Source organism: Geotrypetes seraphini, chromosome 1 (assembly GCF_902459505.1).
Source record: "Geotrypetes seraphini chromosome 1, aGeoSer1.1, whole genome shotgun sequence".
NCBI lineage: Eukaryota > Metazoa > Chordata > Amphibia > Gymnophiona > Dermophiidae > Geotrypetes > Geotrypetes seraphini.
In genome coordinates this window covers 283,661,419-283,689,367 of record NC_047084.1, presented here as the reverse complement: position 1 = coordinate 283,689,367, position 27,949 = coordinate 283,661,419, and the positions used below count along the sequence as shown (strand labels likewise).

The following is a 27,949-nucleotide window of genomic DNA, read 5'->3' as shown; positions in this document are numbered from 1 at the left end:
GGGGAGGGAAAACCCCTTAATCTGTCAAAAGGAGCTTCAGTCAAAATCCTGATACAGAAGGCGTCCTCCCTATTGCCTCTGCTGGAAACCTAGAGCTCACCCAGTTGGCCTCCAAGTTTCCATATACTGTATTTCTTCATAAAGTTTCACAGTTTATACTTTATTGCTGGAGACCAGTGTGGTTTCTTTTCCCAATCCTTTGACTGTTTTGAGAGACCTCATGGGACTCCCCCCTCCTCTCTTTTTTTCTTCCTTCAGTATGGACCAGGGGACAGCTGTGGACCAGCCTGGCTACTCATTTGATGGTTTCTCTTTCTCCTTAGCCTCTTGATCAGGGAGTCAAGGTTCCTATGGGCTTCAAACTGGAGTACTAAGTAAGTACAATTTTATATCTCCTCTTTACTGGACTTCCACTTGGGGATGAGAGCCCAGGCTGTGCTTACCACAGGGAATCCAAGGGGATGCTCCAGCAAGAAGTGGAGGAAGCTGGGCTTTAACAGAAAGTTTATCAGCAAAGCTCCAAGGGGCATAAGCAGCTTTACTAATTCCGGAATTAGTTTGTTTAATAATAAGAGGAGCCTGGAGAGCTGGGAAGTTGGAGGTAGGTTTACATAAGTCCAGAGGTTTAGGCATGGACAAGTCTAGCGGTTCAACATGAGAAAGGTGTGATGCAGGAGTTGGTAATTCCTGAGGTACAGGAACTGGAGCCGAGGAGGTATCCCCTGCACTGGGAGATGGGGTTGTTGGGGCAGTGGGAGGAGGGTCTATACATTGGGCACACCAGAGTTTCCACATATTTAAATGTTCATTTTGTGAATTACCTTTTTTAGTATTAAGGATAGTAGTACGGAGGGAAACTAAATCACTCAATCATTAAATCAAAACAAATGCTAGGAAGTTTTTCTTCACCCAACGTGTGGTGGACACCTGGAATGCGCTTCCAGACGGCATGATAGGACAGAGTACAGTATTGGGGTTCAAAAAGGGATTGGACAATTTTATGTTGGAAAAAGGGATAGAGGGGTATAGATAGAGGATTACTGCACAGGTCTTGGACCTGTTAGGCCGCCGCGTGAGCGGACCGTTGGCACGATGGACCTCAGGTCTGACCCAGCGGAGGCACTTCTTATGTTCTTATTACAGCTTAGTAAAAGGAGCCCTTAGTATAAAAAAGAGGAAAAAGCATACATAATCATCACTATTTCATAATAACTTGTATCTGCAAAGTAGACAGTAGATCCAGAAACAAGTGTTGGGTTCAAGGATACAATGGAGAAAAGCAAAATAATTTTAAAAAAAGACTCACATCAATAAATGATGCATTGATATAATCTGTATTCTCTTCTCCTCTCTTCACAGGAATGATGACTCTGTTGAATTCATCTAAAGGAAAAAGAGGGAGAGAAAAAAACCATAAATAATATTCTTTTTTCAGGCTTTTCCAAATCCAGAAGACAAAGGAGGTAATTCTAAACAGCTTACATATTTGATAAGTATGTACGCTTCTTATAGAATTCATATTTCCCAGGCATTTTCAAAAAAAGAAATGACCCTGGTAGCTGTCTCTGAAAATTATCTGCAATTAAGTGTACATAAATGATTTGTACACACTTTAGGGAATTCTACAAATGGCACCTAAAGTTAAGCACTAATTAAGTGCCTGGCTTTCAGAATGGTAATGCATTCTAACAGATGCAAGGCACCAAAATGGGACTGAAATGACAAATTGACATGCAAATACACTTATACGTCCAGTTATAGGATAGTGCCTAAATATTTTTGCACATATCTGCAAAGAGGTATGGCCATGGGAGGGTCAAGGGCATTCTGGAAAACTGTATGCAGTTTTATAGAATACCACAGATGTGCGCCCAAATTGTGTACCAGGATTTATACCAGGTTTCAGCTGGTGTAAAGCCTGGCACCCAACACTACCAATTTTTCGGGTGCCGTTTACTAAATTTGGCCCATTGTGCCTGTGACTTTGCACTATTGGAAATATGAAGGTATGAATGCAATTGCATCCACCAATCTTAACATCCATCTGGGAACACTTCTTTTTTTAATCCGACTCGGATTATGTGCACTTCTACCTGTACTTAGTTTAGTGATTTTCAGCCAAGCCAATCTGCCTGGATAATACCTATTTGCCTAACAAACCAGTATAAAAATTATCCTCAGAAAATGCCAAGTCTTATTTTTTTTATGGCGTTCTTTTCGTTTCTTGTTTTCATATATTTTGTACACCGTGCTGTTGGCAAACCGAAGTGTGGTTAAAACTTTTAATAAACAAACTTATCATTTAGCACTATTCCTGTCTTAATCTCATCCTCTGAAACCTTGTTATAGACAAGGCGGAGAAGACTAGACATTGTTTAAAGCCTTCAAAACCCCTTCAAGAGCCTAATATCCCTTCTAGTATCACAGATAGGTTGCAACTCTAGGTTTCAGCATGTGGGCAAACAACAGCCAGCATGATCCAAGAAAACAGTCTGAATTGGACTAGAAGCGCTACTTTGCAATCCACCATATGTTTCTCTGTTTGTAATTTTACAGAGAACTCCCTCATGTGAGAGGCTCCTCTGAATAAGCCAGACTGAGCACAGTAATTTAAAATCTACCTGTTCTCCTGTGTCTAGTGTCAACATTATCCAGATGTTGAGAGAGGATAAAAAACATTGTGAGAAAAAATAAACTGAAGAGGGTAAGACGACACGATCTGCTGACTATTAATCAGGTTTAATATTATTTCCACTAAAACTTTGAGTTTTTAATTATCATTATCATGAAACTTTTCTCCTGCTCTTATGCCTGCCTTACACATTGTCTGTTCAACCCCAGAAAACATGAGAGAACACTGTTAGTTATTCAGAGCCAGTTTATGAAGGATTTTTCACTATTCTGGGGATTCTAACTTATTCTTTGTGCTTTCTCCAGTAGACTCAATTCCCTCTTTGACGTATAGGGCAATGCCCCTAGCTTTTTGACCCACTCTGTCTCTGTGGTATAGCTTGTATCCTGGTAGCACAGTGTCCCAGACGTTTTCCTTGTTCCACCGTGATGCCGATGATGTCAAGGTTATCTTTTTGTGCCATAGCTTCTAATTCACCCATCTTATTCTTTATGCTCCTTGCGTTCATGTACATACACTTGAGTTTGCGGCCTGTTATTTTCTTGCAATTCCTTCCCTCTTGTGTCCCTTTCAATCCGTCAGGATTTCTGTCCTGCCCAAGATCCGGTGAGTCTTCCCTGCTATCTTCCTGCACGGTATCCCCTGGGTATACTGGTTCCCGAACCATCGACCCTCGGTCGACTGTCGGCTTTCCCCTTCTTCCTAGTTTAAAAACTTCTTAAATTATCTCTTGATGTTGCTTGCAAGTAGCCTCGTTCCATCTTCGCTGAGGTGGAGTCCATCCTTCCTGAATAGCTTGCTCTTCCTCCAGAACGTCGTCCAGTTGTGCACGAAGTGGAATCCTTCTTCCTCACACCAGCGCCGCATCCACGTGTTGACTGCTTGCAGCTCTGTCTGCCTCTTCTCGTCAGCCCTGGGTACCAGCAGGATCTCCGAGAACGCTACCTTCTGTGTTCTGGTCTTCAGCTTCCTTCCTAGCATCCGGAACTGGCCCTTCAGTACTTCCCTGTTGTAGTTACTGTTGCTCACGTTGTTTGTCCCCCATATGGATCACCACCGCCATATTTTACTCTTCCACACTGTCGATGATCCTGTCAATGTGGCTCACTATGTCTTCTACCTTGGCTCCCAATAGGCAGGTCACCAGCCAATCCTGTCTTTCTCCCGCTATGTGGCTGTCGACTTGTCTGATGATGGAGTCACCCATGACGATTGCTGTCCTCTCTATCTTCTCTTGCCTCTCTAGCCGCAGGTCCGTGTCCCTAGTGTATGACCATCTCTCCAGCTGTTGGTCCTTGTCCTCTGCACACTTCCATCTTCCCTCATCCTGGCATTGGCTTGCACTGGACTCGTCTTCTTGTGGGTTCCCTCCGCTGTTTCCAGATCTTGCTGCTGTGTCACCCATTTCTTCCTTGTGGTTGTCCTCCAGATGGTCCTCACTCTCTGTAGGTGTATCTCGACTGTTGCTGGTGATTTTCCACGGCCTCTCTGTATGCCTCCTCGATGAACTTCTCCAACTCCCGGACTTCTTCCTCAATGGTTTCCTCTGTCTTGACGTTCTCTGCATCTATGTCCATGTCCTCCACTGCTCAAAGTGCTTCCAGTTCCAGTATTCTGCCTTCCAGGAGTCTGACTTGTTTCTTCAGGCTCTTTAGTTCCCCGCATTGAGTGCATACATAAGACCGCCTCCCAGAGGGGAGGTAGTCATACATATTGCAGATGGTGCAGAAAACTGGGTAGCTCAGCTTCCTGCTTCTGTCTGCTGCTTCCAGTGCTGCCCGCTTGCCATTCTGCTGTGGCTGTCCTCTGAGTCTGTCCTCTGTATCTGTTGGTTGTTTTCAGTGACAATCTTCTCTCCAAACTATATGCCATAATCATGCTCCTACACAAACCAAGTTATCTGTGTCATGAACCCTAATGAAGTAATGCAATTTCTGGATATGACTAGGCTCTACTAAATTGTAAAATGCATTGAACTCCTTCTGAGGCATATTAGCGATCCATAAATACTAATGTAATGTAATAAACCGAGATGGGGGGATTAAAGGATTGGGACTTGTATACCGCCTTTTTGTAGTTTTACAATCACATTCAAAGTGGTTTACATACAGATACTTCAAGCATTTTCCCTATCTGTTCTGGTGGGCTCACAATCTATAATGCACCTGGGGCAGTGGACGATTAAGTGACTTGCCCAGGGTCACAAGGAGAAGCAGGGTTTGAACCCACAACCTCAGGGTGCTGATGATTCTTAAATTGTGATATAAAGAGAACATCTAATGCATCTTTAAGATATTCAACATTAATGCCTTCAAACATCCTTAGCCAAAAAGATGTCAATGGTGGGCACCAGTGGGAGAGGAGCACATCCTGCAGCAGACGCAAGTGCACCCTTGCCCAGGGGACCTTGTAGAAGTCTATTTGATAAAGAAAACCAGCACCCATGTTCCCTTATAGAACTCCACCCAACTCAATCAGGGTTCAGATCCAACCACAGCACCGAGACGCTGCTAGTTTCCCTTATAGATATAGCCCGACAGCACCATAGCAAAGGAAGAAGGATGCTGATAATTCAACTCGACCTCTCTGCTGCATTTGACCTGGTTGACCACACCATACTTCTTCAGATATTAGAAGCTATAGGGATCTCAGGCGGAGTATACAACTGGTTTCAAGGATTCCTCAAAACAAGAACATACAGAGTAAAAACAAAGGATCTCATATCGGAGTCCTGGACAAATCCCTGCGGAGTACCTCAAGGCTCCCCACTATCACCCACACTCTTCAATCTTTTCATTTCCTCCCTCGGCACCCTGTTAGACAAACTCGAAATAACCTCATTCAGCTATGCAGACGATATTACCATACTCCTCCCTTTTGACTCACAAAACCCCACTACAACAGATAACCTGGTAAAAACTCTAGAAGCAGTGGAAAAATGGATGTCAGAACACAAACTGAAGCTCAACCCAGATAAAACTAAATTCCTACTGCTTGAACAGGACAAAACCCCTTCTACAACCGAACTAGAAATAAAAACCACCAAATACCCCATACAGCCCGCTCTCAAACTCCTTGGAGTAACATTAGACAGACGTTGCACTCTTCAATTGCAAATCAACAAAATCACACAAAAAGCATTCTTTACCATGCGCAACCTTCGCAAAATCAGAAAATTCTTCGACAAAGAACATTACAGACTCATAGTCCAATCCCTAGTCCTAAGTCTAATGGACTATTGCAATATTCTCTACCTTCCTTGTCCCACCTACTTAATAAAACAACTACAGACCGTGCAAAACACTGCCCTCAGACTGATCTATTCCCTTGGAAAATTTGACCACATCACCAACGCCTTCCTAGATTCACACTGGCTTCCAATACAAGCCCGCATCCAATTCAAACTCTACTGCATATTATTCAAAACATTAAACGGAACGGCACCCACCTACCTAAACAACCGCCTAAACAGGAACCTCTCATCCAGACAGAGGAGAACCCAATCCCCCTTCTCCCACCCCCCTTTTAAAGGAACCAAGCGCAAAAAGATGTACGACAACCTACTAGCAACACATGCAGCTAAATTGGACCCCTCAATCACCAACTTACTGACAGCAACAACTGACATCAAAGCTTTCCGAAAAGAAATCAAAACACTGCTATTTAAGAAATTCATCCAAATATACTAACCCCTTTTTCTTTTCCCCTCTCTCCCCCTCCCAGTATCTTCCCTTCAAAATTGTTTCAGACCTAACGCTTTCAATTGTATTCATCTTCCTGGAAACGTCTAGCTATCTTCTTGTTGTATTAGGCCCAATGTCTTTAATTGTATCCCTCATCCTGGAAATGTCCAGTTATCTTTTGATGTAATCTGCTTAGAACTGCAAGGTACAGGCGGAATAGAAGTCATTAATGTAATGTAATGTAATTAAATTAACCTGATATATAAAGTGCTTAATGTTTAGGTATAAGTACTTAGACCAGCCACAGAGCTATGTGTTAGTACCTATATGCTGAACGTACATGCAAACATTATAATATTTCATAATTTACACAAGCAAGCTTGAGCCCCACCCATCTGTATGCCTCCTTGCAAATACATACTATAATACTACCTCTGTACAAAGGAGACCACAACATGCAGGAAGGGCTGCACATGCTCAGAACTTTGCACTAAAGTTCTGAGCTCTGAGTCAGCTGTGCTGTCCTAGAGCCACTGGATGATATCACCCATTCGAATGCCTTACTCAGTCTTGTTGATGGAAAATAAGTTTTTAGATCTGATTATTCACCTCTCAAGGTAAGTAAAAATCAAGTACAATAGACACCTCTCTTCTAGAAGCAGTGAAACAAAAATGTTGCTACTTATCTCTTCTATAATACTTTGAGAAGAAATATGCAGATAAATGCAACTTACATGGAATTATCTGTAAAACCCTATTCTTCTTCATGTTGGCTGGCAAATTACCCGTCCTCATCTTATCATTCTGAATTTTGATTGAAGTTAGCTTCTGTGAAAGCAAAGGAGAAAGAATTGTAACAATTACAACCATTTAAATGCAAGCATTCAAAATTTGAAGGTGGCTAATTTTCTGCATCTTCATTTCTAAGTTCTTCTCAAAGAGCAATGTATATGAAAAATTGCAATGGCCAATCAACATCTTTCATAACAAGGTCGCTGTACACTTTGGAAGAAAGGTGGGAAAGAAGAAATGGAAAGATTAGGTTCTTACCTCGGTAATCTTCTTTCTAGCAGACACATATTTTATTCCTGAACCTTCAAGTACTCAACCCCTTCTTGTGAGAATTCTTGCAGAGAGCTTCATTAGCATTCTTTTGCTCTGCCTCCCATCCCTCTGGGCTAGCCTCCAATTCTTCAGTTTGTACCAAAGCAGATGGTCAGTCCTGGAGAGGAAATAGAATAGGGAGGAGTATGGGACACTCCCTGAGAAACATGTATGTTCTGCTCATATCATTAGCATAACACGTGAATCGAAAATTTAATTATTTGCAATATATGGCATGGTGAAAACAAACAACTTGAGAGCAACCTGCACTAAGAATGTGAGAGATTCTATAGATACCCCCTAGATTCTTCAACTTGGCAATCATGCCCTCTATCCTTGTTAAAGCTGGATAAAGGGAAGAAATAAAATGTCTGGATTCACTGGCACATTCAAGGCAGTAAACAGGCAAATGAACATCTGACAGGGTAGGCTTCAGGAATAATATGTTGTCACCGGCCCGGGGCCTGCGCTATCCTTAAAGTCATCAGGTGGCAGTAAAAAGAAACTAAGCACGCTTCTGCAAGAAGGCTAAAGCCCTACAGGGGATGCTAATCTGAACCACTGAGCACTCCTTCCTTTAGACAACCCAGACACCCTAAAGGCACAAAAGTACAAAAACACCAAAGAGTTTGGTTTCAAAAATGAAAAACAAAGGTTTATTATACAAGTCTTTGTACTTAAAGTAATTGCACAGAATAAAGCATATTGAGAAAAAACCATAAACACAAACAACAGTGATAATAGATGGCAATGATTCACTCTGCACAAGAGAGAGGCTGTTCAGTATCTGGCAAGTTCCAAGATGGCTGTCGAGGTGCTGGCAGATTGTTGCTGGGCCACGCCCGGTTTCAGGTTTTTCTCCAACAATAAAATAAAGCTAAAATCAACAATTAATTCAGTGCATTGTGCTATCTTATTGCATAAGACTTTAGTTAATGTTCTTATTAAGTCAGGTAAGTATAATAACTTTAGCAGCTTGGGAAAAGGTCTCAATTGATAGCTTTTCCTTAAAGCAGAGAGGGAAAACAAAACATTCATGAAAAAGGCAAAACACAATATTAAAGTCTTGTTTGTGGCAGTTCTCCTGAAGCTACCACCTCCAGCGTCTTAAGTCCTACACCAGGGCAAAAGTGTACCTCCTGACACAGCTAACAAAAAAGGTTTCCAAAGTTCAAACATAAATCAGAAATGTCCCCGAACAAGCGCGTGCGTGCATGTATGTGTGCGTGTGTGTAAGCAATAATGCACCCAGTTGCAAAAATCTCTCCAATCCTAAACACAGCAGTTTAAGCCATCTCTATGGCTTCATCCAGCCCTGCTTCATATGACAATGGGTCACCCACCTCCATCAATTTCTGATGTGTGGACAGCTCTGGGTCAGGCAATTCTCCAGCTTCAGACACATCTATCATGTTCACATCAGGGCTTTTCTCAGACTGGTGACTGCTAGGAGGCAGAATTCTGGGTTCTGTTCTGCCTCTCCTGGGCAGGGACACTGGTGCTGCTTCCTCCTGTTTGCTGGTCTCTCTACTATTTCCTTTACTGCTCTCTTTGCTGCCCTCCTGTGTTCACTCAGGTCAGGTTTAAATAGAGGAGAGTCCTGCCTACACTTGGATGGATGTTCCAAAACTCTCTCTGCCTCCTCCTTTGGCGAGACTGAATATTGCAGTCAGGAAAAAGCTGAAAATGACCTGTTTGTCTCTGTGTGATTTCCCTTGGTATTGTCCTGGGTTAACTTGCCAACGATCCAGGCTATGGGAACTGGACCTAGGATAGACAGCCCTGCATGCCCACTCATTGGGGAAACTATCCTGCATAGTCCATTTTGGTACTATGTCCACCCTGTAAAACTTCATGAACATTTGGAGAGAGGACCATGTGGCTGCTCTACAGATTTATTCTGTAGACACTGTTGAAAATTCCACCCATGAAAAAGCCATGCTTCTAGTAGAATACGCCTTTACGGATACAGGTGGACACTGTCCGCTTCCAATATAGGCCGAAAAAAAGGTCATATGGATCCATTTTGAATTGGTCGGTTTTGAGGCTGGTCGGCCTTTACGGACAGCACCTGCCAGTATGAAAAGATGATCCAACAGTCGAAAATCGTTTGTAACCTCCAGATATTGTAGTAATACTCTGTGCACATCCAACAATTTCAGCACCTTATCACTCTCCCTCAATCTCAACAGAGCAAAGGCAGGTAATCATATTTATATATTGATATGAAAGCTTGAAACCACTTTCAGTAAGAAAGATGGGACTGTGCGCAAGATCACGCTTGAAGCCAAAATTCTAAGGAAGGGATCTCTGCATGACAATGCCTGCAGTTCTGACACTCATCAGGCTAAGGTAATCACCACCAAAATCACCATTTTGATTGTAAGATCCATCAGAGAGCTTGCTCTAGAGTTTCATAGGGCGCTCTAGCTATTGCCTGTAGGACCAGATTAAGACTCCATGCCAGAAAAGGCTGTCACACTGGAGGAGGAGGTGCAAAGCACCCTTCAAAAACCTGGCCACATTTGGATGTGCAGCTACGGTGCTCTTACTAACCTCAGGCCCAAAACACGAAAGCCTCACAAACTGAACTATCAGGGAGCCAACCACTTGGTCTTTTTTCAGTCCTTCCTGCAGGGAAGGCGAGCACCACAGAAATCAATGCTAATTATAGATCCTCATTCCCCTGAGTACACCAAACTTGGAAACACCTCCAGGTTTTCACATACGCGGCTAGAGTCGCTTTCTTTCTACATCATAAAAGGGTGGACACCACTTCATCTGAATAGCATTTGTGCACTAATGCTGTGCGCTCAAGAGCCATGCCGTAATACCAAAGCATTCTGAATCCTGCAGGGCAATTGGACCCTGCATGAGCAGTCACAGATAACATGAAAGTTTAAGACCTTGGTCCCTCTGCACAGACCAGGTCTACATACCACAGTTGCCTTGGTCAATCTGGTGCTATTAGAAACACTAGTCCTTGGTGCATCATGATCCTGCACAGAAGTCTGCCTCTCATGGACCATGGAGGGAAGATGTAAAGAAGTTCTGCCTTTGGCCAAGGCTACACCAGGGCATCCAGGCCTTCATTTCCTGGCTCATATCTTCAACTGAAGAACCGAGCAACCTTTTTGTTGGCTGCCAATGCCATCAAATAGAATGTTAGGTCCCTCTCCCCTCAATTCACAATGCAGGTGAAAGCTTTCTGAGAAGGTGACCACTCCCCAGGATCTAGGGCAGGGGTCTGCAACCTTTAAGACATAAAGAGTCACTTGGACCCGTTTTCGAAAAGAAAAAAAAACTTGGAGCCGCAAAACCATTATGAAACAAATCTAACACTGCATATATTGTTTCTTATCTTAATGCTATATACAGGATCACTAAATTGAAAATAAAATCATTTTTCCTACCTTTGCTATTTGGTGATTTCATGAGTCTCTGGTTGCACTTTCTTCTTCTGACTGTGCATCCAATCTTTCTTCCTTTCTTTCAGCCTCCTGTATGTTTCCTCTCCTCCAGACCTCATTCTCTCCCCCAACTTTTTCTTTCTGTCTCCCTGTTCCCCCTTCTTTCTGTCTCCGTGCTGTCCCCCAAGCCACTCGGTTTGCTGCCACCGCAATCGGGGAACAGCCCCCAAGCCACCGCCGTCCCAAGCTTTCCCTGCAGAAGTGTTGCGCTGACCAGCATTCCGCTCCCTGACGTCAATTCTGACGTAGGAGAGGAAGTTCCGGGCCAACAAGGCATTTCTCCTCATTCCATCCAGAATTCTGACGTAGGAGAGGAAGTTCCGGGCCAACAAGGCATTTCTCCTCATTCCATCCAGCCTGAGCCCCATCTCTCCTTGATCCAGCATTTCCCTTCTGTGTCTGTCAGAATTACCATTCCACCTATTTTCCAGCATCACCCTTCTTTGTGTCCATCTCACCTATATCCCTATCTCACCACTTTTTCAGAATCTTCATTTGTCTCTGTCCTTGTCTTTACCCCATGTTCACCATTTGCCCTTTCAATGTCTTTATCTCCCCCCACACACACACACTTTTTCAGCATGTCTCTATTTCACCTCCTCTTCATGTCCCTTCTGTATCTCTATCCTTATTCAGTAGGTCCTGCTTACCCTTTCTCTTCTTTGTGTCATTATCTCCATTTTCAGCTTTCCCCCCTTTTCCTTTGTTACTGCACCCTGTAGCTAGAATCTTTCCACCCTCCCTCCACTCCGGCCCAGCCCAGTATGAAAGATTTCCTTTTGTTTCCCTCCCCTCTCTCTTTCTCTCTCTCTTCTCCTCCCTCACCCACGAGTCCTGCATCTGGCCCTCTCCCTTCTACCTGCACCTGGCAACACCCCCCTGCTCCGCGGCTCTCTTCAGCAACTCGTCAGCAGCAGTGATCAAGACAAGCTGCCGACATCGAGGCCTTCCCTCTACGAGTCCCGCCTTTGTGGAAAAAGGAAGTTGAAACAAGCGGGACTCGCAGAGGGTAGGCCCCGACGTCAGAAGCTGCTGCTGAGTTGCCGAAGAGAGCCGCGGAGCAGGGGATGTGGCCGGAAGCAGGTAGAAGGGAGAGGGAGATAGGAAGGCTGTAGATCTCCGGAGCATGACACCGACCCCGGCCAGGATGATTTCTTTTTCAGGCACCTTACAAGTCCAGCGTCGCGGCGCGGCGGGAAATAGCCATGCTGAGCAGTGAGCTCAGCACTACACAGATGAAAGCCTTGCTTGCTGATTGGTCCGGCGGGGCGGGGCCGCCGGACCAATCAGCAAGCAAGGCTTTCATCTGTGTATGTGCTGAGCTCACTGCTCAGCATGGCTATTTCCCGCCGCGACGCCGGACTTAAGCTGCATGCCTGCGTGACACACTACCGGAGCCGCAGCAAAGGTGGAAAAGAGCCGCATGCGGCTCTGGAGCCGCAGGTTGCCGACCCCCGATCTAGGGTCATTCAGCTGATGAAATCCGTTTGCACATTGTTCACTCCTGCCACATGTGCCGCCAAGAGCACCAAGATGTGGGTGGAAATGGAATAAGCAGACATCTTGCTCATGACTCTGAAAAGATCAGAGCATCAGCTACATAATCCACCCCAGATATTAGAAACTGGTGATCCCTCCCAGCTATTGCCTCCAGATCACAATACAACTTGGAGTGGCAAGTCCAGGCAAGAAAAGAGACCACTGCAGCTGCTTTTAAACCTGAGGCTACTGCTTTGAAGAGCTTCTTATGAACAAAATCCAGCCTGCGGGCCTGGGCATCCTTTAATACTACATTACCTTCACTGGGAAGGGAGATACACTTGGTAACCTGCACCATCAGGGAATCCACTTTCAGTAGAACAAAGAGCTGGTTAAATTCAGCATCCATTGGATAGAGCTTTGCCATGGCTTTGGCCACACAAAGGGGCCCATCCAGGACCTGCTTAGATCCACCAAAATGCTTCTTTCTTATTATAGCAAGCAACAATTGTAAGTATAAGTTTAAAAACAGACTGAGAGTTCCAGATTTCAATTATCGATCCTGAAAAACCTGGAAATTTGGAACTAAGTCTCAGTCTGTTTTTGAACTTATACTTACTGAGTGGGTTTCTGAGATCCTTTTCCTCTCTTTTACAATTGTAAAAGCTTACTATAATAAGAAAGAAGCATTTTGGTGGATCTAAGCAGAGCACTTTTTGACTTCTTTAATAATAATAATAACTTTATTTTTGTATACCGCAGTACCATAACAGTTCAAAGCGTTTGACAGAGTAAGAGACTGTACATATACAGCGATGATACAAACAAGACAATCAGCTTAACTTAGCAAATCAGGAGTAGTCAGGAGATTCGGAGGCATATCGGAGATACAAGGCAGGTTGACAAGGCTGGGAGGGAGTCAGAAAAATTTATCAAAGAGATAGGTTTTGATTGATTTCCTTAAAATTGTTTAATGGTGTTCGCCCTTCTGGAACCTCCCAAAGGTCTGTCAGCATTTTTGAAATATCTTGATGAGATGGAAAACAGGGGGTCTGTGCTTTTGTGCTGCACATAAGCGAGCACCGAGTAGCAGAGGACTGTGGAGTCTTTTTCTTTAATTCCTAGACGGATTCCATCATCACCTCCAAAAGCACTAATGGCTTCAACAGCCTGCACAGTCGGGTCCTCTCCAAAATCAAGGGCCTCCACCAGATCCAGATCCAGCTCCCATAGAGATGAAGATGCATCTCTTGCTACAGAGGACCCGAATGGGCCAGTAAAGACATTGATATAGAGTCCTTTTCATCCCAGTCTTGATCAGACTGGACCTTCCCATCTTGTGCATGGCACTGCTGCTGGGGAATTGCCTCTTGAGGGGGAAGGGGCTGACACCCTGGCATCAGCATGGCCACGATCCCCAAGTGTTCCATGCAACCCTAATTAATCATGTAAACTTCAAACACCATATTGATGAATTCAGGGGGGAAACCCCTGTCCAGGATGCTCATGAGCTCCTTTCTGGGGTTTTGTGGCAGTGGCATGTGCTGCTCCCTGGCTTGAACCTGAACTTTTTTTCCTGGCCCTCACACCACCTGGCTTAGCCTCCTCTAGCCGAAAGGATTAGAGCAGGCTAAGCCATTGGTTCCTCCCTCTCATGCTCCGTATGGTACACAGGACACAGATCGCAGATGGCCATCCAGAATAATCTGATATGAACCAAATGTATCTTGGCCTGAGGAGTCCATCACACCTGTTTTTGAACAAATTTGAGGTGTTTTGAGGCAGACAGAGGCTTTTAATTTCAAATTGGGAAATCCAAGATGGCCACCTCAGCAGCAATTTTAGTGCAAAAATTAGCCCAGGGGTCCAAAAACTAGTGATTTTATAGGTAGGGAACCCTGGCTTTAACTTAAGAATCCCCCCCAAAAAAAACCCAAACAAAAGCTGCTCTTAACCCCTTATCCACTCATCCTTGATTCTGTTTTTCAGGCTATCAGTCTGCTACTCACTGTGCCATGCTATGTGCCGGGAGCTGTTTGTGCTACAACTTTAGACAGCTTACAGGGAGAACTTCTGCCTCAACAAGCCTGGAATCTAGACTGCTTGTTTCTTTGGACTGCCTCTCAGGCCCCAATGAACCAGCTGGAGAATTCAAACCCCACCAGAGCTCGGACTACAGAGGACTGCGAAAAGTTGCAAAGGGACTTGAACAAATTAGAAGAATGGGCGGCGAAATGGCAGATGAAGTTCAACATTGAAAAATGTAAAGTATTACATGTGGGGGAGCAGAAACTCGAGGTACAACTATACAATGGGAGGGATGTTATTGAATAAGAGTACCCAGGAAAGGGACTTGGGGGTAATGGTGGACATGACAATGAAGCCGTCGGCACAGTGTGCAGCGGCCGCTAAGAGAGCGAATAGAATGCTTGGTATAATCAAAAAGGGTATTACAGCCAGAACGAAAGAAGTTATCCTGCCGTTGTATCGGGCGATGGTGCGCCCGCATTTGGAGTACTGCGTCCAATATTGGTCGCCGTATCTTAAGAAGGATATGGCGTTAGTCGAGAGGGTTCAAAGGAGAGCAACACGTCTGATAATAGGTATGGAAAACCTGTCATATTCTGAGAGATTGGAGAAGCTGGGTCTCTTTTCCCTGGAGAAGAGGAGACTTAGAGGGGATATGATAGAGACTTACAAGATCATGAAGGGCATAGAGAGAGTAGAGAGGGACAGATTCTTCGAACTTTCGAAAAATAAGAGAACAAGAGGGCATTCGGAAAAGTTGAAAGGGGACAGATTCAAAACAAATGCTAGGAAGTTCTTCTTTACCCAACGTGTGGTGGACACCTGGAATGCGCTTCCAGAGGACGTTATAAGGCAGAGTACGGTACTGGGGTTCAAGAAAGGATTGGACAAATTCCTACTGGAAATGGGGATAGAGGGGTATAGATAGAAGATTACTGCACAGGTCCTGGACCTGTTGGGCCGCCGCGTGAGCGGACTGCTGGGCACGATGGACCTCGGGTCTGACCCAGCAGAGGCATTTCTTATGTTCTAGAACCTCATGCACACAAATGGGGGGGAGGAAAGCTTTTGGCCCTAATCCTGGAAAAAACACCATGGAGCCACTCAGCCTGCACTCAAGTCACTTCGAAAAGAACCTAGGGCAAGCCTTGCTCCCAAGAGATTGGTCCCTGAGCCCCTGAACTGTTAGTGTAGCCTGTTCAAGTGAGTGTACTGCAGAGCAATCTGCCCCTTGGAAGCAGACTCTCGACTTTAGAGTCTGCGCTCTCTCACAGCCAGAGATGACCTAATATTGGGATCCTCTGCAGCATCAAAAAATTCTCGCAAGCAGTAAGCAAAAAACTGAGTTTAACTGAAAACCAAACACGAGCATAAAAGACAGGCTCCTACCATCTCACTTGTAGAGAGATAACTGAGGAATTGGAGGACAGCCCAGAGGGATTGGAGGCAGAGCAAAAGAATGCTAATGAGGCTCTCTACAGGAATTCTCACGAGAAGGGGTTGATTACCCAAAGGTTCAGGAATAAAGAGTCCGTTGCACTAGAAATGATAGACACGTTTAAATATCTATGTGGCATAAATAAGCATGAGGTGAGTCTCGTTTGAAAGAAAGCTCCGGAATGACAGGACATAGGATGAGGTTAAAAGGTGATAGGCTCAGGAGTAATCTAAGGAAATACATTTTTACAGTAGTAGATATATGGAATAGTCTCCTGGTAGTGGTGGTAGAGACAAGACAGTCTGAATTCAAGATAGCGTGGGACAGGCACATGAATTCTCTTAGGGAGAGGAAGAGATAGTAGATGCTGCGGATGAGTAGACTAAATGGGACATTTGGCCTTTACCTGCCATCATGTTTCAATGTTTAAATAACTCACACTTTCCTGGAAAATGCTAACTTCAAGAAAAGTCTTTCTGATACATTAGAAAAATAACCCATGACAGTTTCAGTTTATTCTTAGATGCAATATGTTTTTTTCCTATAAAATCTTTAGTTTTAAGTTTATTAAAATTTACTATCCTGCTTATTGGAGGAAACCTAGGTGGTTTACAATACCAATTCTGAGCTCCTGCTGAGAAATACTATCTTTTGTCAGCACTGACAACCAAATTCCCAGTCATCCCATCTTTTTCCAACTCTCTCAAATGCATTATCACCTCCCTTTTCTCTGTTACAATTACTCCTTCTGCACAACCTTGCAACCCCATAATTTTTCCATCTTTCCTTTGCCTTTGAAGAGCATTACAACCATATTCATCGCTACACTAGTAACTTTCAAGCTGAAATGCTAACTTTTATTTATTTATTAAGATTTATTACCTGCCTTTATGAAGGGATTCACCCAAAGCAGTATACGTATAGCAAGTATGGTTTAACATAAAATGTACAATTTTGTTAACAGAATAATAGTATTAAAATAACCAACAATACACATAAATACAATAAATGAGGCAAACCTGAAAACTACAAACTGAAACCTGATAATAGAACTACGAGAACTGTTCTCATAACATGAAACTATCAAAAATATACACCTTTAACAGCACAGAAATTCAAATAAACAGAGACATAATATGATGTCAGCATAGTACCAATGAAACACCTAATAAGCATGCATCAGAACATTCAAATAACACCGGTATGAACTAATGCTTTTCTACAATACAGCTCCATGCAGTTGGGGGTGAAGTGTAGATATATAGATGGGGACAAAATGGGTACTATTTTGAAATGAATAGTCAGAATGTCTGTGATACAAATAAATGCTTTGTGAAGATTGAGTCAATTCTTACGACTGTACTTTTGGACACAATTACTGCTGACACATGCACAATGCTGAAACACAACCTATGTTGGATCTACAATAAAGTCAGTTTCTTATATCCCTTCCTGTAACTCACTGAGTTATTTTAATGTAGTTCCTTTACTGTGTTAGTTCCCTCAGAATTTTGCCACTGCACATCAATAGTTCATGTCCCATCAAGTACCTCAGCCTAAAAGTCAGTTAACTACAATGCCCCGAAGGACAAAAGGAATGCTATCTGAAACAAAGCCATGCATGGTTAGGAACACCCCCACCCTCCAATCTGAACACCAGAATTTAGGAAACACAAGAACAAAAAAGAAATTCATTTTATGTGCTGCCTAAGGAAAAGGCATGGGGGGATGGGAGGAGGATTGTTAAGAGGCTTATCCATTTAATAAGCAGTCTGGAGCTACCAGACCAGGTGATTTGCTATTCTGTGGATGATCCGAACTCTTAGGGCAGGGGTGTCCAATGTCGGTCCTCGAGGGCCGCAATCCAGTAGGGTTTTCAGGATTTCCCCAATGAATATGCATGAGATCTATTAGCATACAATGAAAGCAATGCATGCAAATAGACCTCATGTATATTCATTGGGGAAATCCTGAAAATCCGACTGGACTACGGCCCTCGAGGACCGACATTGGACACCCCTGCCTTAGGGTGAAAGGCAGGTAAACAAATCTCCTGATTGATAGGGAAGGCAGAAGATACCATCCAAAGAGAAACACGAGACTCCATAAACCAGAAAAAGGATTCTCTATAGCAGAGAGCCTGTAACACTGAGATATACCTTGCTATTACTATAGCAACTAAAAACACAGTCTTAACTTAAGATCCAAGAGGGACCTGTCCAGCAGGGGCTCATATGGAGCCCAAGATATGCCCTTCAGAACACCAAAAAGGTCCCAAGATGGGAGCTGCCTACGCTATGGGGGTCACAGTCTGAGTGCCCCCCTAAAAACCCAAGTGACATCTGGATGAGATGCAGATGACTGCTTGCCTCTTCGAGCCCTAAAGCACAAAAGACCGGCTACCCATACCTTGAGAGATGAAACCAGCCTGTAGGAATGCTAGAATTACCGGGATAGAAGTCTTCTCAGGCTCCACCTGCTCTTTGGTGCACCATAACTGGAAAGCCATCTAGGTCTTCATATAAGCTGCAAATGTCACAGGCTTCTTTGCTCTAAGAAGAGTAATAATGACAACCTCCAAGTAACCCTTACGAGTCAAGGCCATGCACTCAAAAGCCATGCTGTAAGACCAAAGTGCTCTGGATTCTCCATAGAAACTGAGCCCTGGCTGAGGAGGCTGGGATGAACCAGCAGCCTGAAAGATCTGCCTCTTCGGAGGCATACCAGATCCACCTACCAAGGCCGATGGGGGCCAGTCTGGAGCTACCAGAATCGCCAGTCCAGATTATTTACTATTCTGTGGATGATCCAGCCTACCATTGCTCACAGTGGAAACACACAGAGCAGAAGTATGGTGGGCCAGGGCTGAATAAGGGCGTCCTACCCTGCGTTTCCCGATTTGGCTCTTCAACTGTAGAAGTGATCTGTCTTCACATTCTTGGCTGTGGCCATGAGATCCATGTCCGGTTTCCTCAGCACTTCACAATGAGGGCAAATGCCTCTGGGACAGAGACTACTCTCCTGGACCCAGTCTGCTTGCTGAGAAAGTCAGCCTGGACGTTCACTACTCCTGCTATGTAGGTAGATGGAAGGGTTTGTAAGTCAGCTTCCGCCCTCTGGAACAACATCCATGCCTCCAGGTGAAGGGGAGCACTTCTTGTGCCTCCTTGTTTGTTTATATAAGCTACTGCTGTGGCATTGTCCAAAAACACCCCGACTGCCTTCCCTGTCAAGAAAGATTTCAACTTCTTCAGTGCCAAACGAGTGGCTCTCAGTTCCAGATGATTCATGGACCATTTGCTTTCCAATGGGGTCCACTTTCCCTGGAACAGGTGACCACAGCAGTGGATCCCCCAGCTGCTCAGGCTGGCGTCGGTCGTGAGTTGATTCTGAGAGGCATGCCCCTCGATAAGGCATCCCCCTGGAGCCACCAACTTAAGCTGCATTTTGCCCCCAAAGACCAGGGGAACTCCATCTGCAGAGAGTGATATTGTGGGGACCACCTGGAAAGAAGACAGTCTAGGAGTGGCCGAATACAAGCGCTCGTCCAGGGAACAACTTCCATGGAGGCTACAATTGAGCCCAGCACCTGAAGGTAATGCCAGGCCATTGTAATCAGTAAGGCCAAGATCTCTAAGATCTCCTTCCTGAGCTTCTTTTTGCGTGGCTCAGGAAGACACATCCCTGCGCCATGTTGAAGCGGACTCCCAGATATTCCAAGCACCAAGTTGGCTGAAGGTGACTTTTAGAAGTTGACTATCCAGCTATCTCTGGAGGACATTCACTATCTACTACACCACATGTTCACCTTTCCATTGTGAGGGGGTCTGATCAACCAATTGTCCAAGTAAGGATGCCCATCCTGCATAGGTGAGTCACTACAACCACCATCACCCTAGTAAAGGTACGTGGAGCCACGACCAAACCAAAAAGGAGTGCCACAAACTGGAAGTGTCACTGACGGACGTGGAATTTTAGACATTTCCTATGATCTGGAAAGATGGGGATGTGAAGATATGCTTCTATTAAATCCAGAGGTTAAGAATTCTCCTGGAGCCACTGCCGCTTTAATGGAGTGGACCATGTAAAAGTGGGGGACCCCATCCAGCTGGGGAGTCAAGGAACAGATCTGAAGGGAGTCAAGAAATTTGATCTTGTGCCCCTCCCAAATAATGTCCAGAACCCAACAGTCTGATGAAATCTGTTCTCATTCTTTCCAGAAAGCCAACAGCCATCCGTGTCAATGTAAGGAGGAGCAGTCGTCACCCTGGCATCATTGTGTCTTTTAGTGACTAAGCCACTGAACCCGAGGGCTGCTGGTGCCTGTAACTGCCAAATCTCTGTCTGGACCCCTGGAAAGGCCTCCGAGAAGAGCAACTGGTTACCAGTGGAGGCACAAGTAATGTTTAAATTTTCATGCCTCTGTTTTAAGTCAGTTTGGGGATTGGCACCTACATATCTGCTATCTTATTTCGTGCTATATAACCCTGTGAGGATAACCAGGAATTGTAACCTATTTGCTTACCCGAAGATTTTAGGCTGCAAACTTAGGTCTTATTTAGACAGGATGCTTACTTTTCAAGCAAACAAACAACAGTCCTGGTTGGGTAATTATATTAGCGGATCCATACTGTCCTATGCGCTTTTAGAAAAGAAATTAAGACAGTATTATTTGACAAACTTATCTCTTAATCTGTGCTTTTATCTTTAACATAATTAATTTTACTCCATTAATTTTAAATTTTTAATGTCTTTTTAATATAACAGGCTATATTCCTTTTCTTATTATTTTGTATTTCACTGATTGTCCAGTTTTTCTCTTTTGTGGAAACCTCCTAGAATTCTTTTGATTAAGGCGGAATAGAAAATTAAAGTTATGTTATGGGATTTCCTAGAGGTATGAAAACTGCCTCTGCTGCCCCCAGCAGAATGACAGCCCTTGCTGTCTGGGAGGGATTTGGGATGGTGATTCACCACACTGGCCATGAGGTCATCTAAACCTTTGTCAAAAAGAATCTGCCCCTTGAAGGGTAATCTGCTGAGAGTGGCCTTGAAAGCTGAGTCACCTACTCATTGTCTGATCCAGAGCATTCAGCGAGCAGAAACAGAGTAAGTCTAAACCATACTCATGACTCTGTCATAAAGAGCATCGGCCACATAATACACGATGGCTACTACCAGAAAACTCACACCCAAAATGGCCCGTGGGAGCTCAACTGAAAAAAAAAAATGTTTTAAATGGGGTTTGGGAGAAGGCGGAACCTGACTCTAACCCCAGAAACCCTCAAATCTGACTTCAAAACCTACCCCCCGCCACCCAATTTTTCCCATAGGGAATAATGGGAGTACTCACTGTGACCTCTGGTGCCTGTGAGCTTGCAGTTGCCTGTCTGCAGAGAAAGGATTTCTGCCTCAGAAAATGCCAGTAACAAGTCTGTCATTGGAGATCTGGTTGCCAGTTGGATGGACCCCAACCATGGACTCCCACCCCTAAAAATCCATGCGACATATCAGGGGGAGAAACTTTTCAGTCGGCTCCCTGATACCTAGAGGGTTTTTTACACAAGGGCCACACAGCCTGTGCTCAAGCTCTGGTAAATCAGCAGGTGAGCCAGCTCCTAGGGGAACTGACTCCAAGCTCCTAAGGGACACAAAGCAGACTGGCTGCACAGGTACTTCAAGAGATTGGCTTGGGAGCAGATGCCTGCCCATGCAGGACTACATCCTTTTCCTGGCAGAGCAAGCCCGAGAGGGGAATCAATGAGTACCGAAGTCACGTAGGAAAATTGAGAACCGATGGCAAAAAATACCTGAAATGAGAAAAAAGAGCAGCGCAGATCAGAACACACCTTCTGAGTTCGTTCGCAGAAGGAAAACCTGAAGAGGGAACTGTTCTCCTCTGCAAAAGGGGAGGAGTTTAGTGGGACACCCTTCTGCAGACTCATGATTAATGGGAAGTAACAACTATGGTACAGAATCTTATATCTTTGCTACAGAATGACCTCTTACAAAATACCAAATGGTATAAAACTATGTGCCATGACATGATGTATGGGGTGGATTTTAGACAGAGCAAGGCTGGAGTTAGCGCATAGGCACATAGATTATGCAATACTTTGATCTATGTACTAATGTGCATAAAGTACATGCCTTTGTTTCTACCAGTTCTGTAAATGTATGTGACTGTACCTATACTCAAGGTGTGTTCTCTGCTACATATGCTAGTAGTTTCTAAAGTAGGTGCCTAGTGTTGTTATGAAATAGTACTTATGTAAGCCTACTCATGGGCCCCATTATAAAATTACCCTCCACATGAGTACAATTGAAATTTTCCATATTATTCATGGTCACAAAATCTTTCCATTATTAATTGAAGAGAAGGTTCTTTTTGAAAACACATTCTTTCCTACAAGAGGGTACTTGAAAAGTCCCTCAAGAACATCTAACCAGATTTAACTATTTCCCATAAGATTCAGAAATGCTTTTAATGTCAGAATGCATTCTATATCCTACTAAAACAACATTGCATTACGGTATTAAAACATACCTAAGTAATGTCTTAAACCAACATCACTGGTTGTCAAACATTTAAGCTCCATTCCATTTAATACTTTGTTTAAGTAGGACTGAAAGAACACGACATCTCCTACCCTCTGGCAATCAAAGCAAAAATTGTGGAAAGTACCTGGCATGGTATGGTTAATAAATATCCCAAATTCTTGCTTCTAAGTTAGCAAATGGGCTCAAATGAACAATTCAACAAATGGCAGTGTGCCTGATCTGTACTGCTGTACTCTGAGTACCTGGCAGGGGCATCTATAGTCACTCAGTGGCAACCCAACCATCTGTGGAAGCCCAACCATCTGTGTAACAGGATTGCTCACTTAACAGTTCTGGAATGAGCAATGTTCCTTTTGGTTATTAACATGCATGAAGTAACTGTTTCTATGAGCTCCATAGCTTGGATCAAGGTTCTTGACAAGTTTGCCTAGCCCAGTACAGTATTTGCATCCAACTGTTAAGACAACGTTTTCTCAATACAGCTCAATTTGCATTTTATCTTTAAGGGACAATAATATAAAAGAATATTGTACCTAATACATACCTTAAACTCCTCTTCCAAACCACTACTGCTGGTCCCTGGGATTTTATTGTATAGTTTCTGAAGATGGATCTCCAGAGATGTGACTTCCAGCTCTGTATCTCCGTACAAATAATGTTCTAGAAGTGCCTGATATATGAATACGTACTGCATCTAAAATACACAAAAATAAGTTCCCATTATACTGATGCTCTGTGTAATAATTTTTACCATTCACAATGCATACTAAGCCAAAAAATGCAAAGAAAACAGAAAAGGTCACAGTGCTTGCTTCTCCCTCCGTGTTCACAGTGATTAGGGATGAACAGAACCGCGGATACGAAAAAACCGCAAATAACTTTTTCATATGTTATTTGCGATTTTCTGTTAAAAACCCTCATGAATATGATGAAACCGTGAATAACATGAAAATGTTATTCAGAGATTTTCTCTGTGTACGCTGGTAAGCAGCAATTTTTCTCTGTGTATGCTGAAGAAAGTGCTAGGGAAAACATGCCAACATTTTTATCGGGACTTGTGGATGATGTAATTTGGGGGGAGGAGCCAGCATACTAAAAACTGCGAATAATCGAAATTGCGAGGGCTGAAACCGCGAATTCGGAGGGAGAAGTGTACATAAACAGACCAATGTTCAGAACCTAACACTGTACTAGTCCTGGCATTAGGCTGTGCACATGTTCAAAGGGCACAGCATGGGCACTGAAGTTCAGCAAAACTAACATTCTTCTCTGCTAAAGTGAGGTTTTACAAATTCTGTGTTCTGCTTAGGGGAAAGTGGTGCTTTATCTTTGTCTGCTCACTCAGCTCTGAATTAAGGACTCTTTGCAAGTGCAGGAAAATTGTGTTAACTGTTTTCCAGGCTGACATTTTAACAAGTTTAGCTTTAAAATCTGACCAAGCTCAGCCTTGGTCTGACCTTACAGCAAGCTTCAGATTTAAAATCTAGGCACTGCTCTAGTAAAAGTGGAGCTTCGATTTAAAATCTTGCATTTTTTTCTGCTCTGCTAAAGTGAGGTTTTGAAAATTCTGTGTTCTGCTCAGGGGAAAGTGGTGCTTTGGGTTTACTAGACAATCATGTATCTTTGTCTGCTCAGCTCTGTAGTAAAGGGTGCTTAAGGATTTGGCTTGCTATTGGACTATTTGAATTTGAATAAGGGTTTTTTGCTTGCCATTGGATCATTTGAATAGTTGCCTTGAACCAGAGTCTAGCCAGTAGGGGTCATTTCCTGGGAGAAAGCTTTGGAGAGAGCACATGTGCTAGTAGCACTGCAAATCTCTAAGAGCTAAGTAATCCTGAATTGTATATCCCTGATTTTGCTTTAAGATTAGAATCTAATACTTTACCTTCAATCTTCTACTCTCATCTAGAAAGAAAAAATATATAAATAAAAACACTCTAACTTTTTAGAAAGAAAAAATATATAAATAAAAACACTCTAACTTTTTGGGAAGTTTGGTTCTTATCTGCTTGGTTTTCTGCTGAAATTAAGGATGTGCCAGGCAGGTTTGTTCTTCCAAATGAAAAATAGCTTCTCTATGTTCAACACTAATAGTGTGCATATGATTAGTGTTGAACAATGGGAAGTTATTTTTCAGAACTGTAGAGAATAGTGCAGGAGTTCTGAGCATTGGCCCAAAAGTTAGGTACCAGCATTGAACTTTATATACACATTCAGTATAAATGGCAGCATTCAACATAAGTATAAGCAGTGCCTGCTGTTTCACTTGCTGTACTTATGCAGAATATGCAGAGAATGGCTAATTTTTGCTGCTCTCTAGGTAACTTCTGCACCAACCATCACCCCCACCTCTAACCCTGCTTATTTTATACTGATAAATACTGGGCATATGGATTTACACAGTTGCTAATACACTAAGATGGATACTTAAGTGGCTTTAAAAATTGGACCAATGTGTAGCTAGAAAAAACAAAAAGGGAATTAATTTTTTTTAAATCTAGGAGACACACGAGGTCCACTACCTTTGCACCAGGCAGGCAAGTGACCAATCGATCCTCATGTCCACCAGCCACCCAGCTATCTACATGCCTAATGATCGAATCTCCCACTATAACAGCCGTCCTAACCCTTCCCTCCTGGGCAGAAGCACCTGGAGATACATCCTCGGTGTAAAAGGACATTGCATTCCTGGTAACATCTATATACATATAAAATCGGAGGTATGTGTGTATGTATGTGTGTATGTGCCGCGATCACGCAAAAACGGCTTGACCGATTTGAACGAAACTTGGTATGCAGATCCCTCACTACCTGGGATGATATGTTCTGGGGGTCTCGCGGCCCACCTGCACACCTGGGCGGAGCTACAAACAGAAAATCAGATTTCACCCATTCATGTCAATGGAAAAAATGTAAAAAGCTGCCATTCTCACAGTAATTCAAAAACGGCTTGACCGATTTGAACGAAACTTGGTATGCAGATCCCTCACTACTGGGGGTGATATGTTCTGGGGGTATCGCGGCCCACCTGCACATGTGGGCGGAGCTACAAACAGAAAATCAGATTTCACCCATTCAAGTCAATGGAAAAAATGTAAAAAGCTGTGGGACCGCTTTGAACGTAAATTGATATGCAGATTCCTCACTACCTGGGGTGATATGTTCTGGGGGTCTCGCGGCCCACCTGCACACATGGGCGGAGCTACAAACAGAAAATCAGATTTTACCCATTCAAGTCAATGGAAAAAATGTAAAAAGCTGTGGGACCAATTTGAACGAAACTTGGTATGCAGATCCCTCACTACCTGGGGTGATATGTTCTGGGGGTCTCGCGGCCCACCTGCACACGTGGGCGGAGCTACAAACAGAAAATCAGATTTCACCCATTCAAGTCAATGGAAAAAATGTAAGAAGCTGTGGGACCGATTTGAACGAAACTTGGTATGCAGATCCCTCACTACCTGGGGTGATATGTTCTGGGGGTCTCGCGGCCCACCTGCACACGTGGGAAGGGTGGGTTCACCCAATAATGTATATGTTCTTGCTCCTGGAGGTGAAACTAAAAAGCACAGTTACTTACCGTAACAGGTGTTATCCAGGGACAGCAGGCAGATATTCTTGACTGATGGGTGACGGCACCGACGGAGCCCCGGTACGGACACTTTTAGAGTGATTGCACTCTAAGAACTTGGAAAGTTCTGGTAAGCCGCACCGCGCACGCGCGAGTGCCTTCCCGCCCGACAGAGGCGCGCGGTCCCCAGTTATGATAAGCCAGCTAAGAAGCCAACCCGGGGAGGTGGGTGGGACGCAAGAATATCTGCCTGCTGTCCCTGGATAACACCTGTTACGGTAAGTAACTGTGCTTTATCCCAGGACAAGCAGGCAGCTATTCTTGACTGATGGGTGACCTCCAAGCTAACAAAAAGAGGGATAGAGGGAAGGTTGGCCATTAGGAAAATAAATTTTGCAAAACAGATTGGCCGAAGTGTCCATCCCGTCTGGAAAATGCATCCAGACAATAATGAGATGTAAAAGTATGAACTGAGGACCAAGTGGCAGCCTTGCAGATTTCCTCAATGGGCGTGGACCGGAGGAAAGCAACAGACGCTGCCATAGCTCGGACTTTATGGGCTGTTACCGAACCTTCCAGTGTCAGTCCGGTCTGAGCATAACAGAAAGAAATGCACGCTGCCAGCCAATTAGACAACGTACGTTTAGAAACAGGACGTCCTAATTTATTCGGATCAAAAGACAGAAATAGCTGAGGAGCTGATCTGTGGGGTTTTGTGCGCTCAAGATAGTAAGCAAGAGCCCTCTTACAGTCCAAAGTATGCAGAGCCTGTTCTCCAGAATGCGAGTGAGGTTTCGGAAAGAAGACAGGCAGAACAATGGATTGGTTGAGATGGAATTCAGAGACAACCTTAGGGAGAAACTTTGGATGAGTACGCAGAACCACCTTGTCGTGATGAAAGACCGTAAAAGGTGGATCTGCAACTAGTGCATGTAGCTCACTGACCCTCCTGGCAGAGGTGAGGGCGATGAGGAAAAGAACCTTCCAAGTGAGAAACTTGAAAGTGGCAGTAGCCAAAGGTTCAAATGGAGGCTTCATTAAGACGGAAAGAACCACATTAAGATCCCAGATAACAGGAGGTGTTTTAAGAGGTGGTTTCACATTGAAAAGACCCCGCATGAACCTGGACACCAGGGGATGAGCTGAGAGGAGCTTTCCATGGACTGGCTCATGAAATGCCGCAATAGCACTTAAGTGGACTCTGACAGACGAAGACTTGAGGCCAGACAAAGAAAGGAGATAATCCAATAAAGTTTCCACTGCAAGGGAAGTGGGATTATGTTGACGGAGGAAGCACCAGGAAGAGAAACGTGTCCACTTCTGATGGTAACATTGCAGAGTGGCAGGTTTCCTGGAGGCATCCAGAATGGAACGAACAGGCTGAGATAAAAGTGTATCATGAGAAGTCAGCCCGAGAGATACCAAGCTGTCAGGTGCAGAGACTGGAGGTTGGGATGTAGAAGGGTCCCCTGCTGTTGTGTAAGCAGAGAAGGAAACAGAGGAAGAAGAAAGGGCTCCCTGGAACTGAGTTGAAGTAGAAGGGAGAACCAATGCTGCCTGGGCCACCTTGGAGCAATCAGAATCATGGTGGCTCGTTCCCTCTTGAGCTTGAACAAGGTTCTCAGAATGAGAGGCAGAGGAGGGAAAGCATATAGAAACAGATTGGACCAGTCGAGGAGAAATGCATCCGCTGCCAGACGGTGAGGGGTGTAGAGTCTGGAGCAGAAGAGGGGCAGCTGGTGATTGAGAGGGGCTGCAAAGAGGTCTATCTGAGGAGTGCCCCACTGAGTGAAGATGGACTGCAGAGTGAGAGGATCGAGTGACCACTCGTGAGGTTGGAGAACTCTGCTGAGTTTGTCCGCCAAACAATTCTGTTTTCCCTGAATGTAGATAGCCTTCAGGAATAGATGGTGATTTATGGCCCAAGTCCAGATCTTCTGGGCTTCCTGGCACAAGAGGCGAGAGCCCGTCCCACCTTGCTTG

At 44.1% G+C, this 27,949-nt stretch overlaps 1 protein-coding gene across 3 annotated transcripts in view; it reads right to left on the bottom strand.

Moving 5' to 3' along the window:
- Positions 1 to 27,949, bottom strand: part of PTPRA (protein tyrosine phosphatase receptor type A) — a 287,845-nt gene that overhangs the window by 34,300 nt on the left and 225,596 nt on the right. For all 3 annotated transcript variants that reach the window (XM_033952928.1, XM_033952945.1, XM_033952937.1), the window contains 3 exons: positions 22,940 to 23,089; positions 7,050 to 7,143; positions 1,307 to 1,383 (listed from right to left, as the gene is read on the bottom strand). In XM_033952928.1, coding sequence (XP_033808819.1) covers positions 1,307 to 1,383; positions 7,050 to 7,143; positions 22,940 to 23,089 — 321 coding nt within the window. The remainder of the gene's footprint in view (positions 1 to 1,306; positions 1,384 to 7,049; positions 7,144 to 22,939; positions 23,090 to 27,949) is intronic.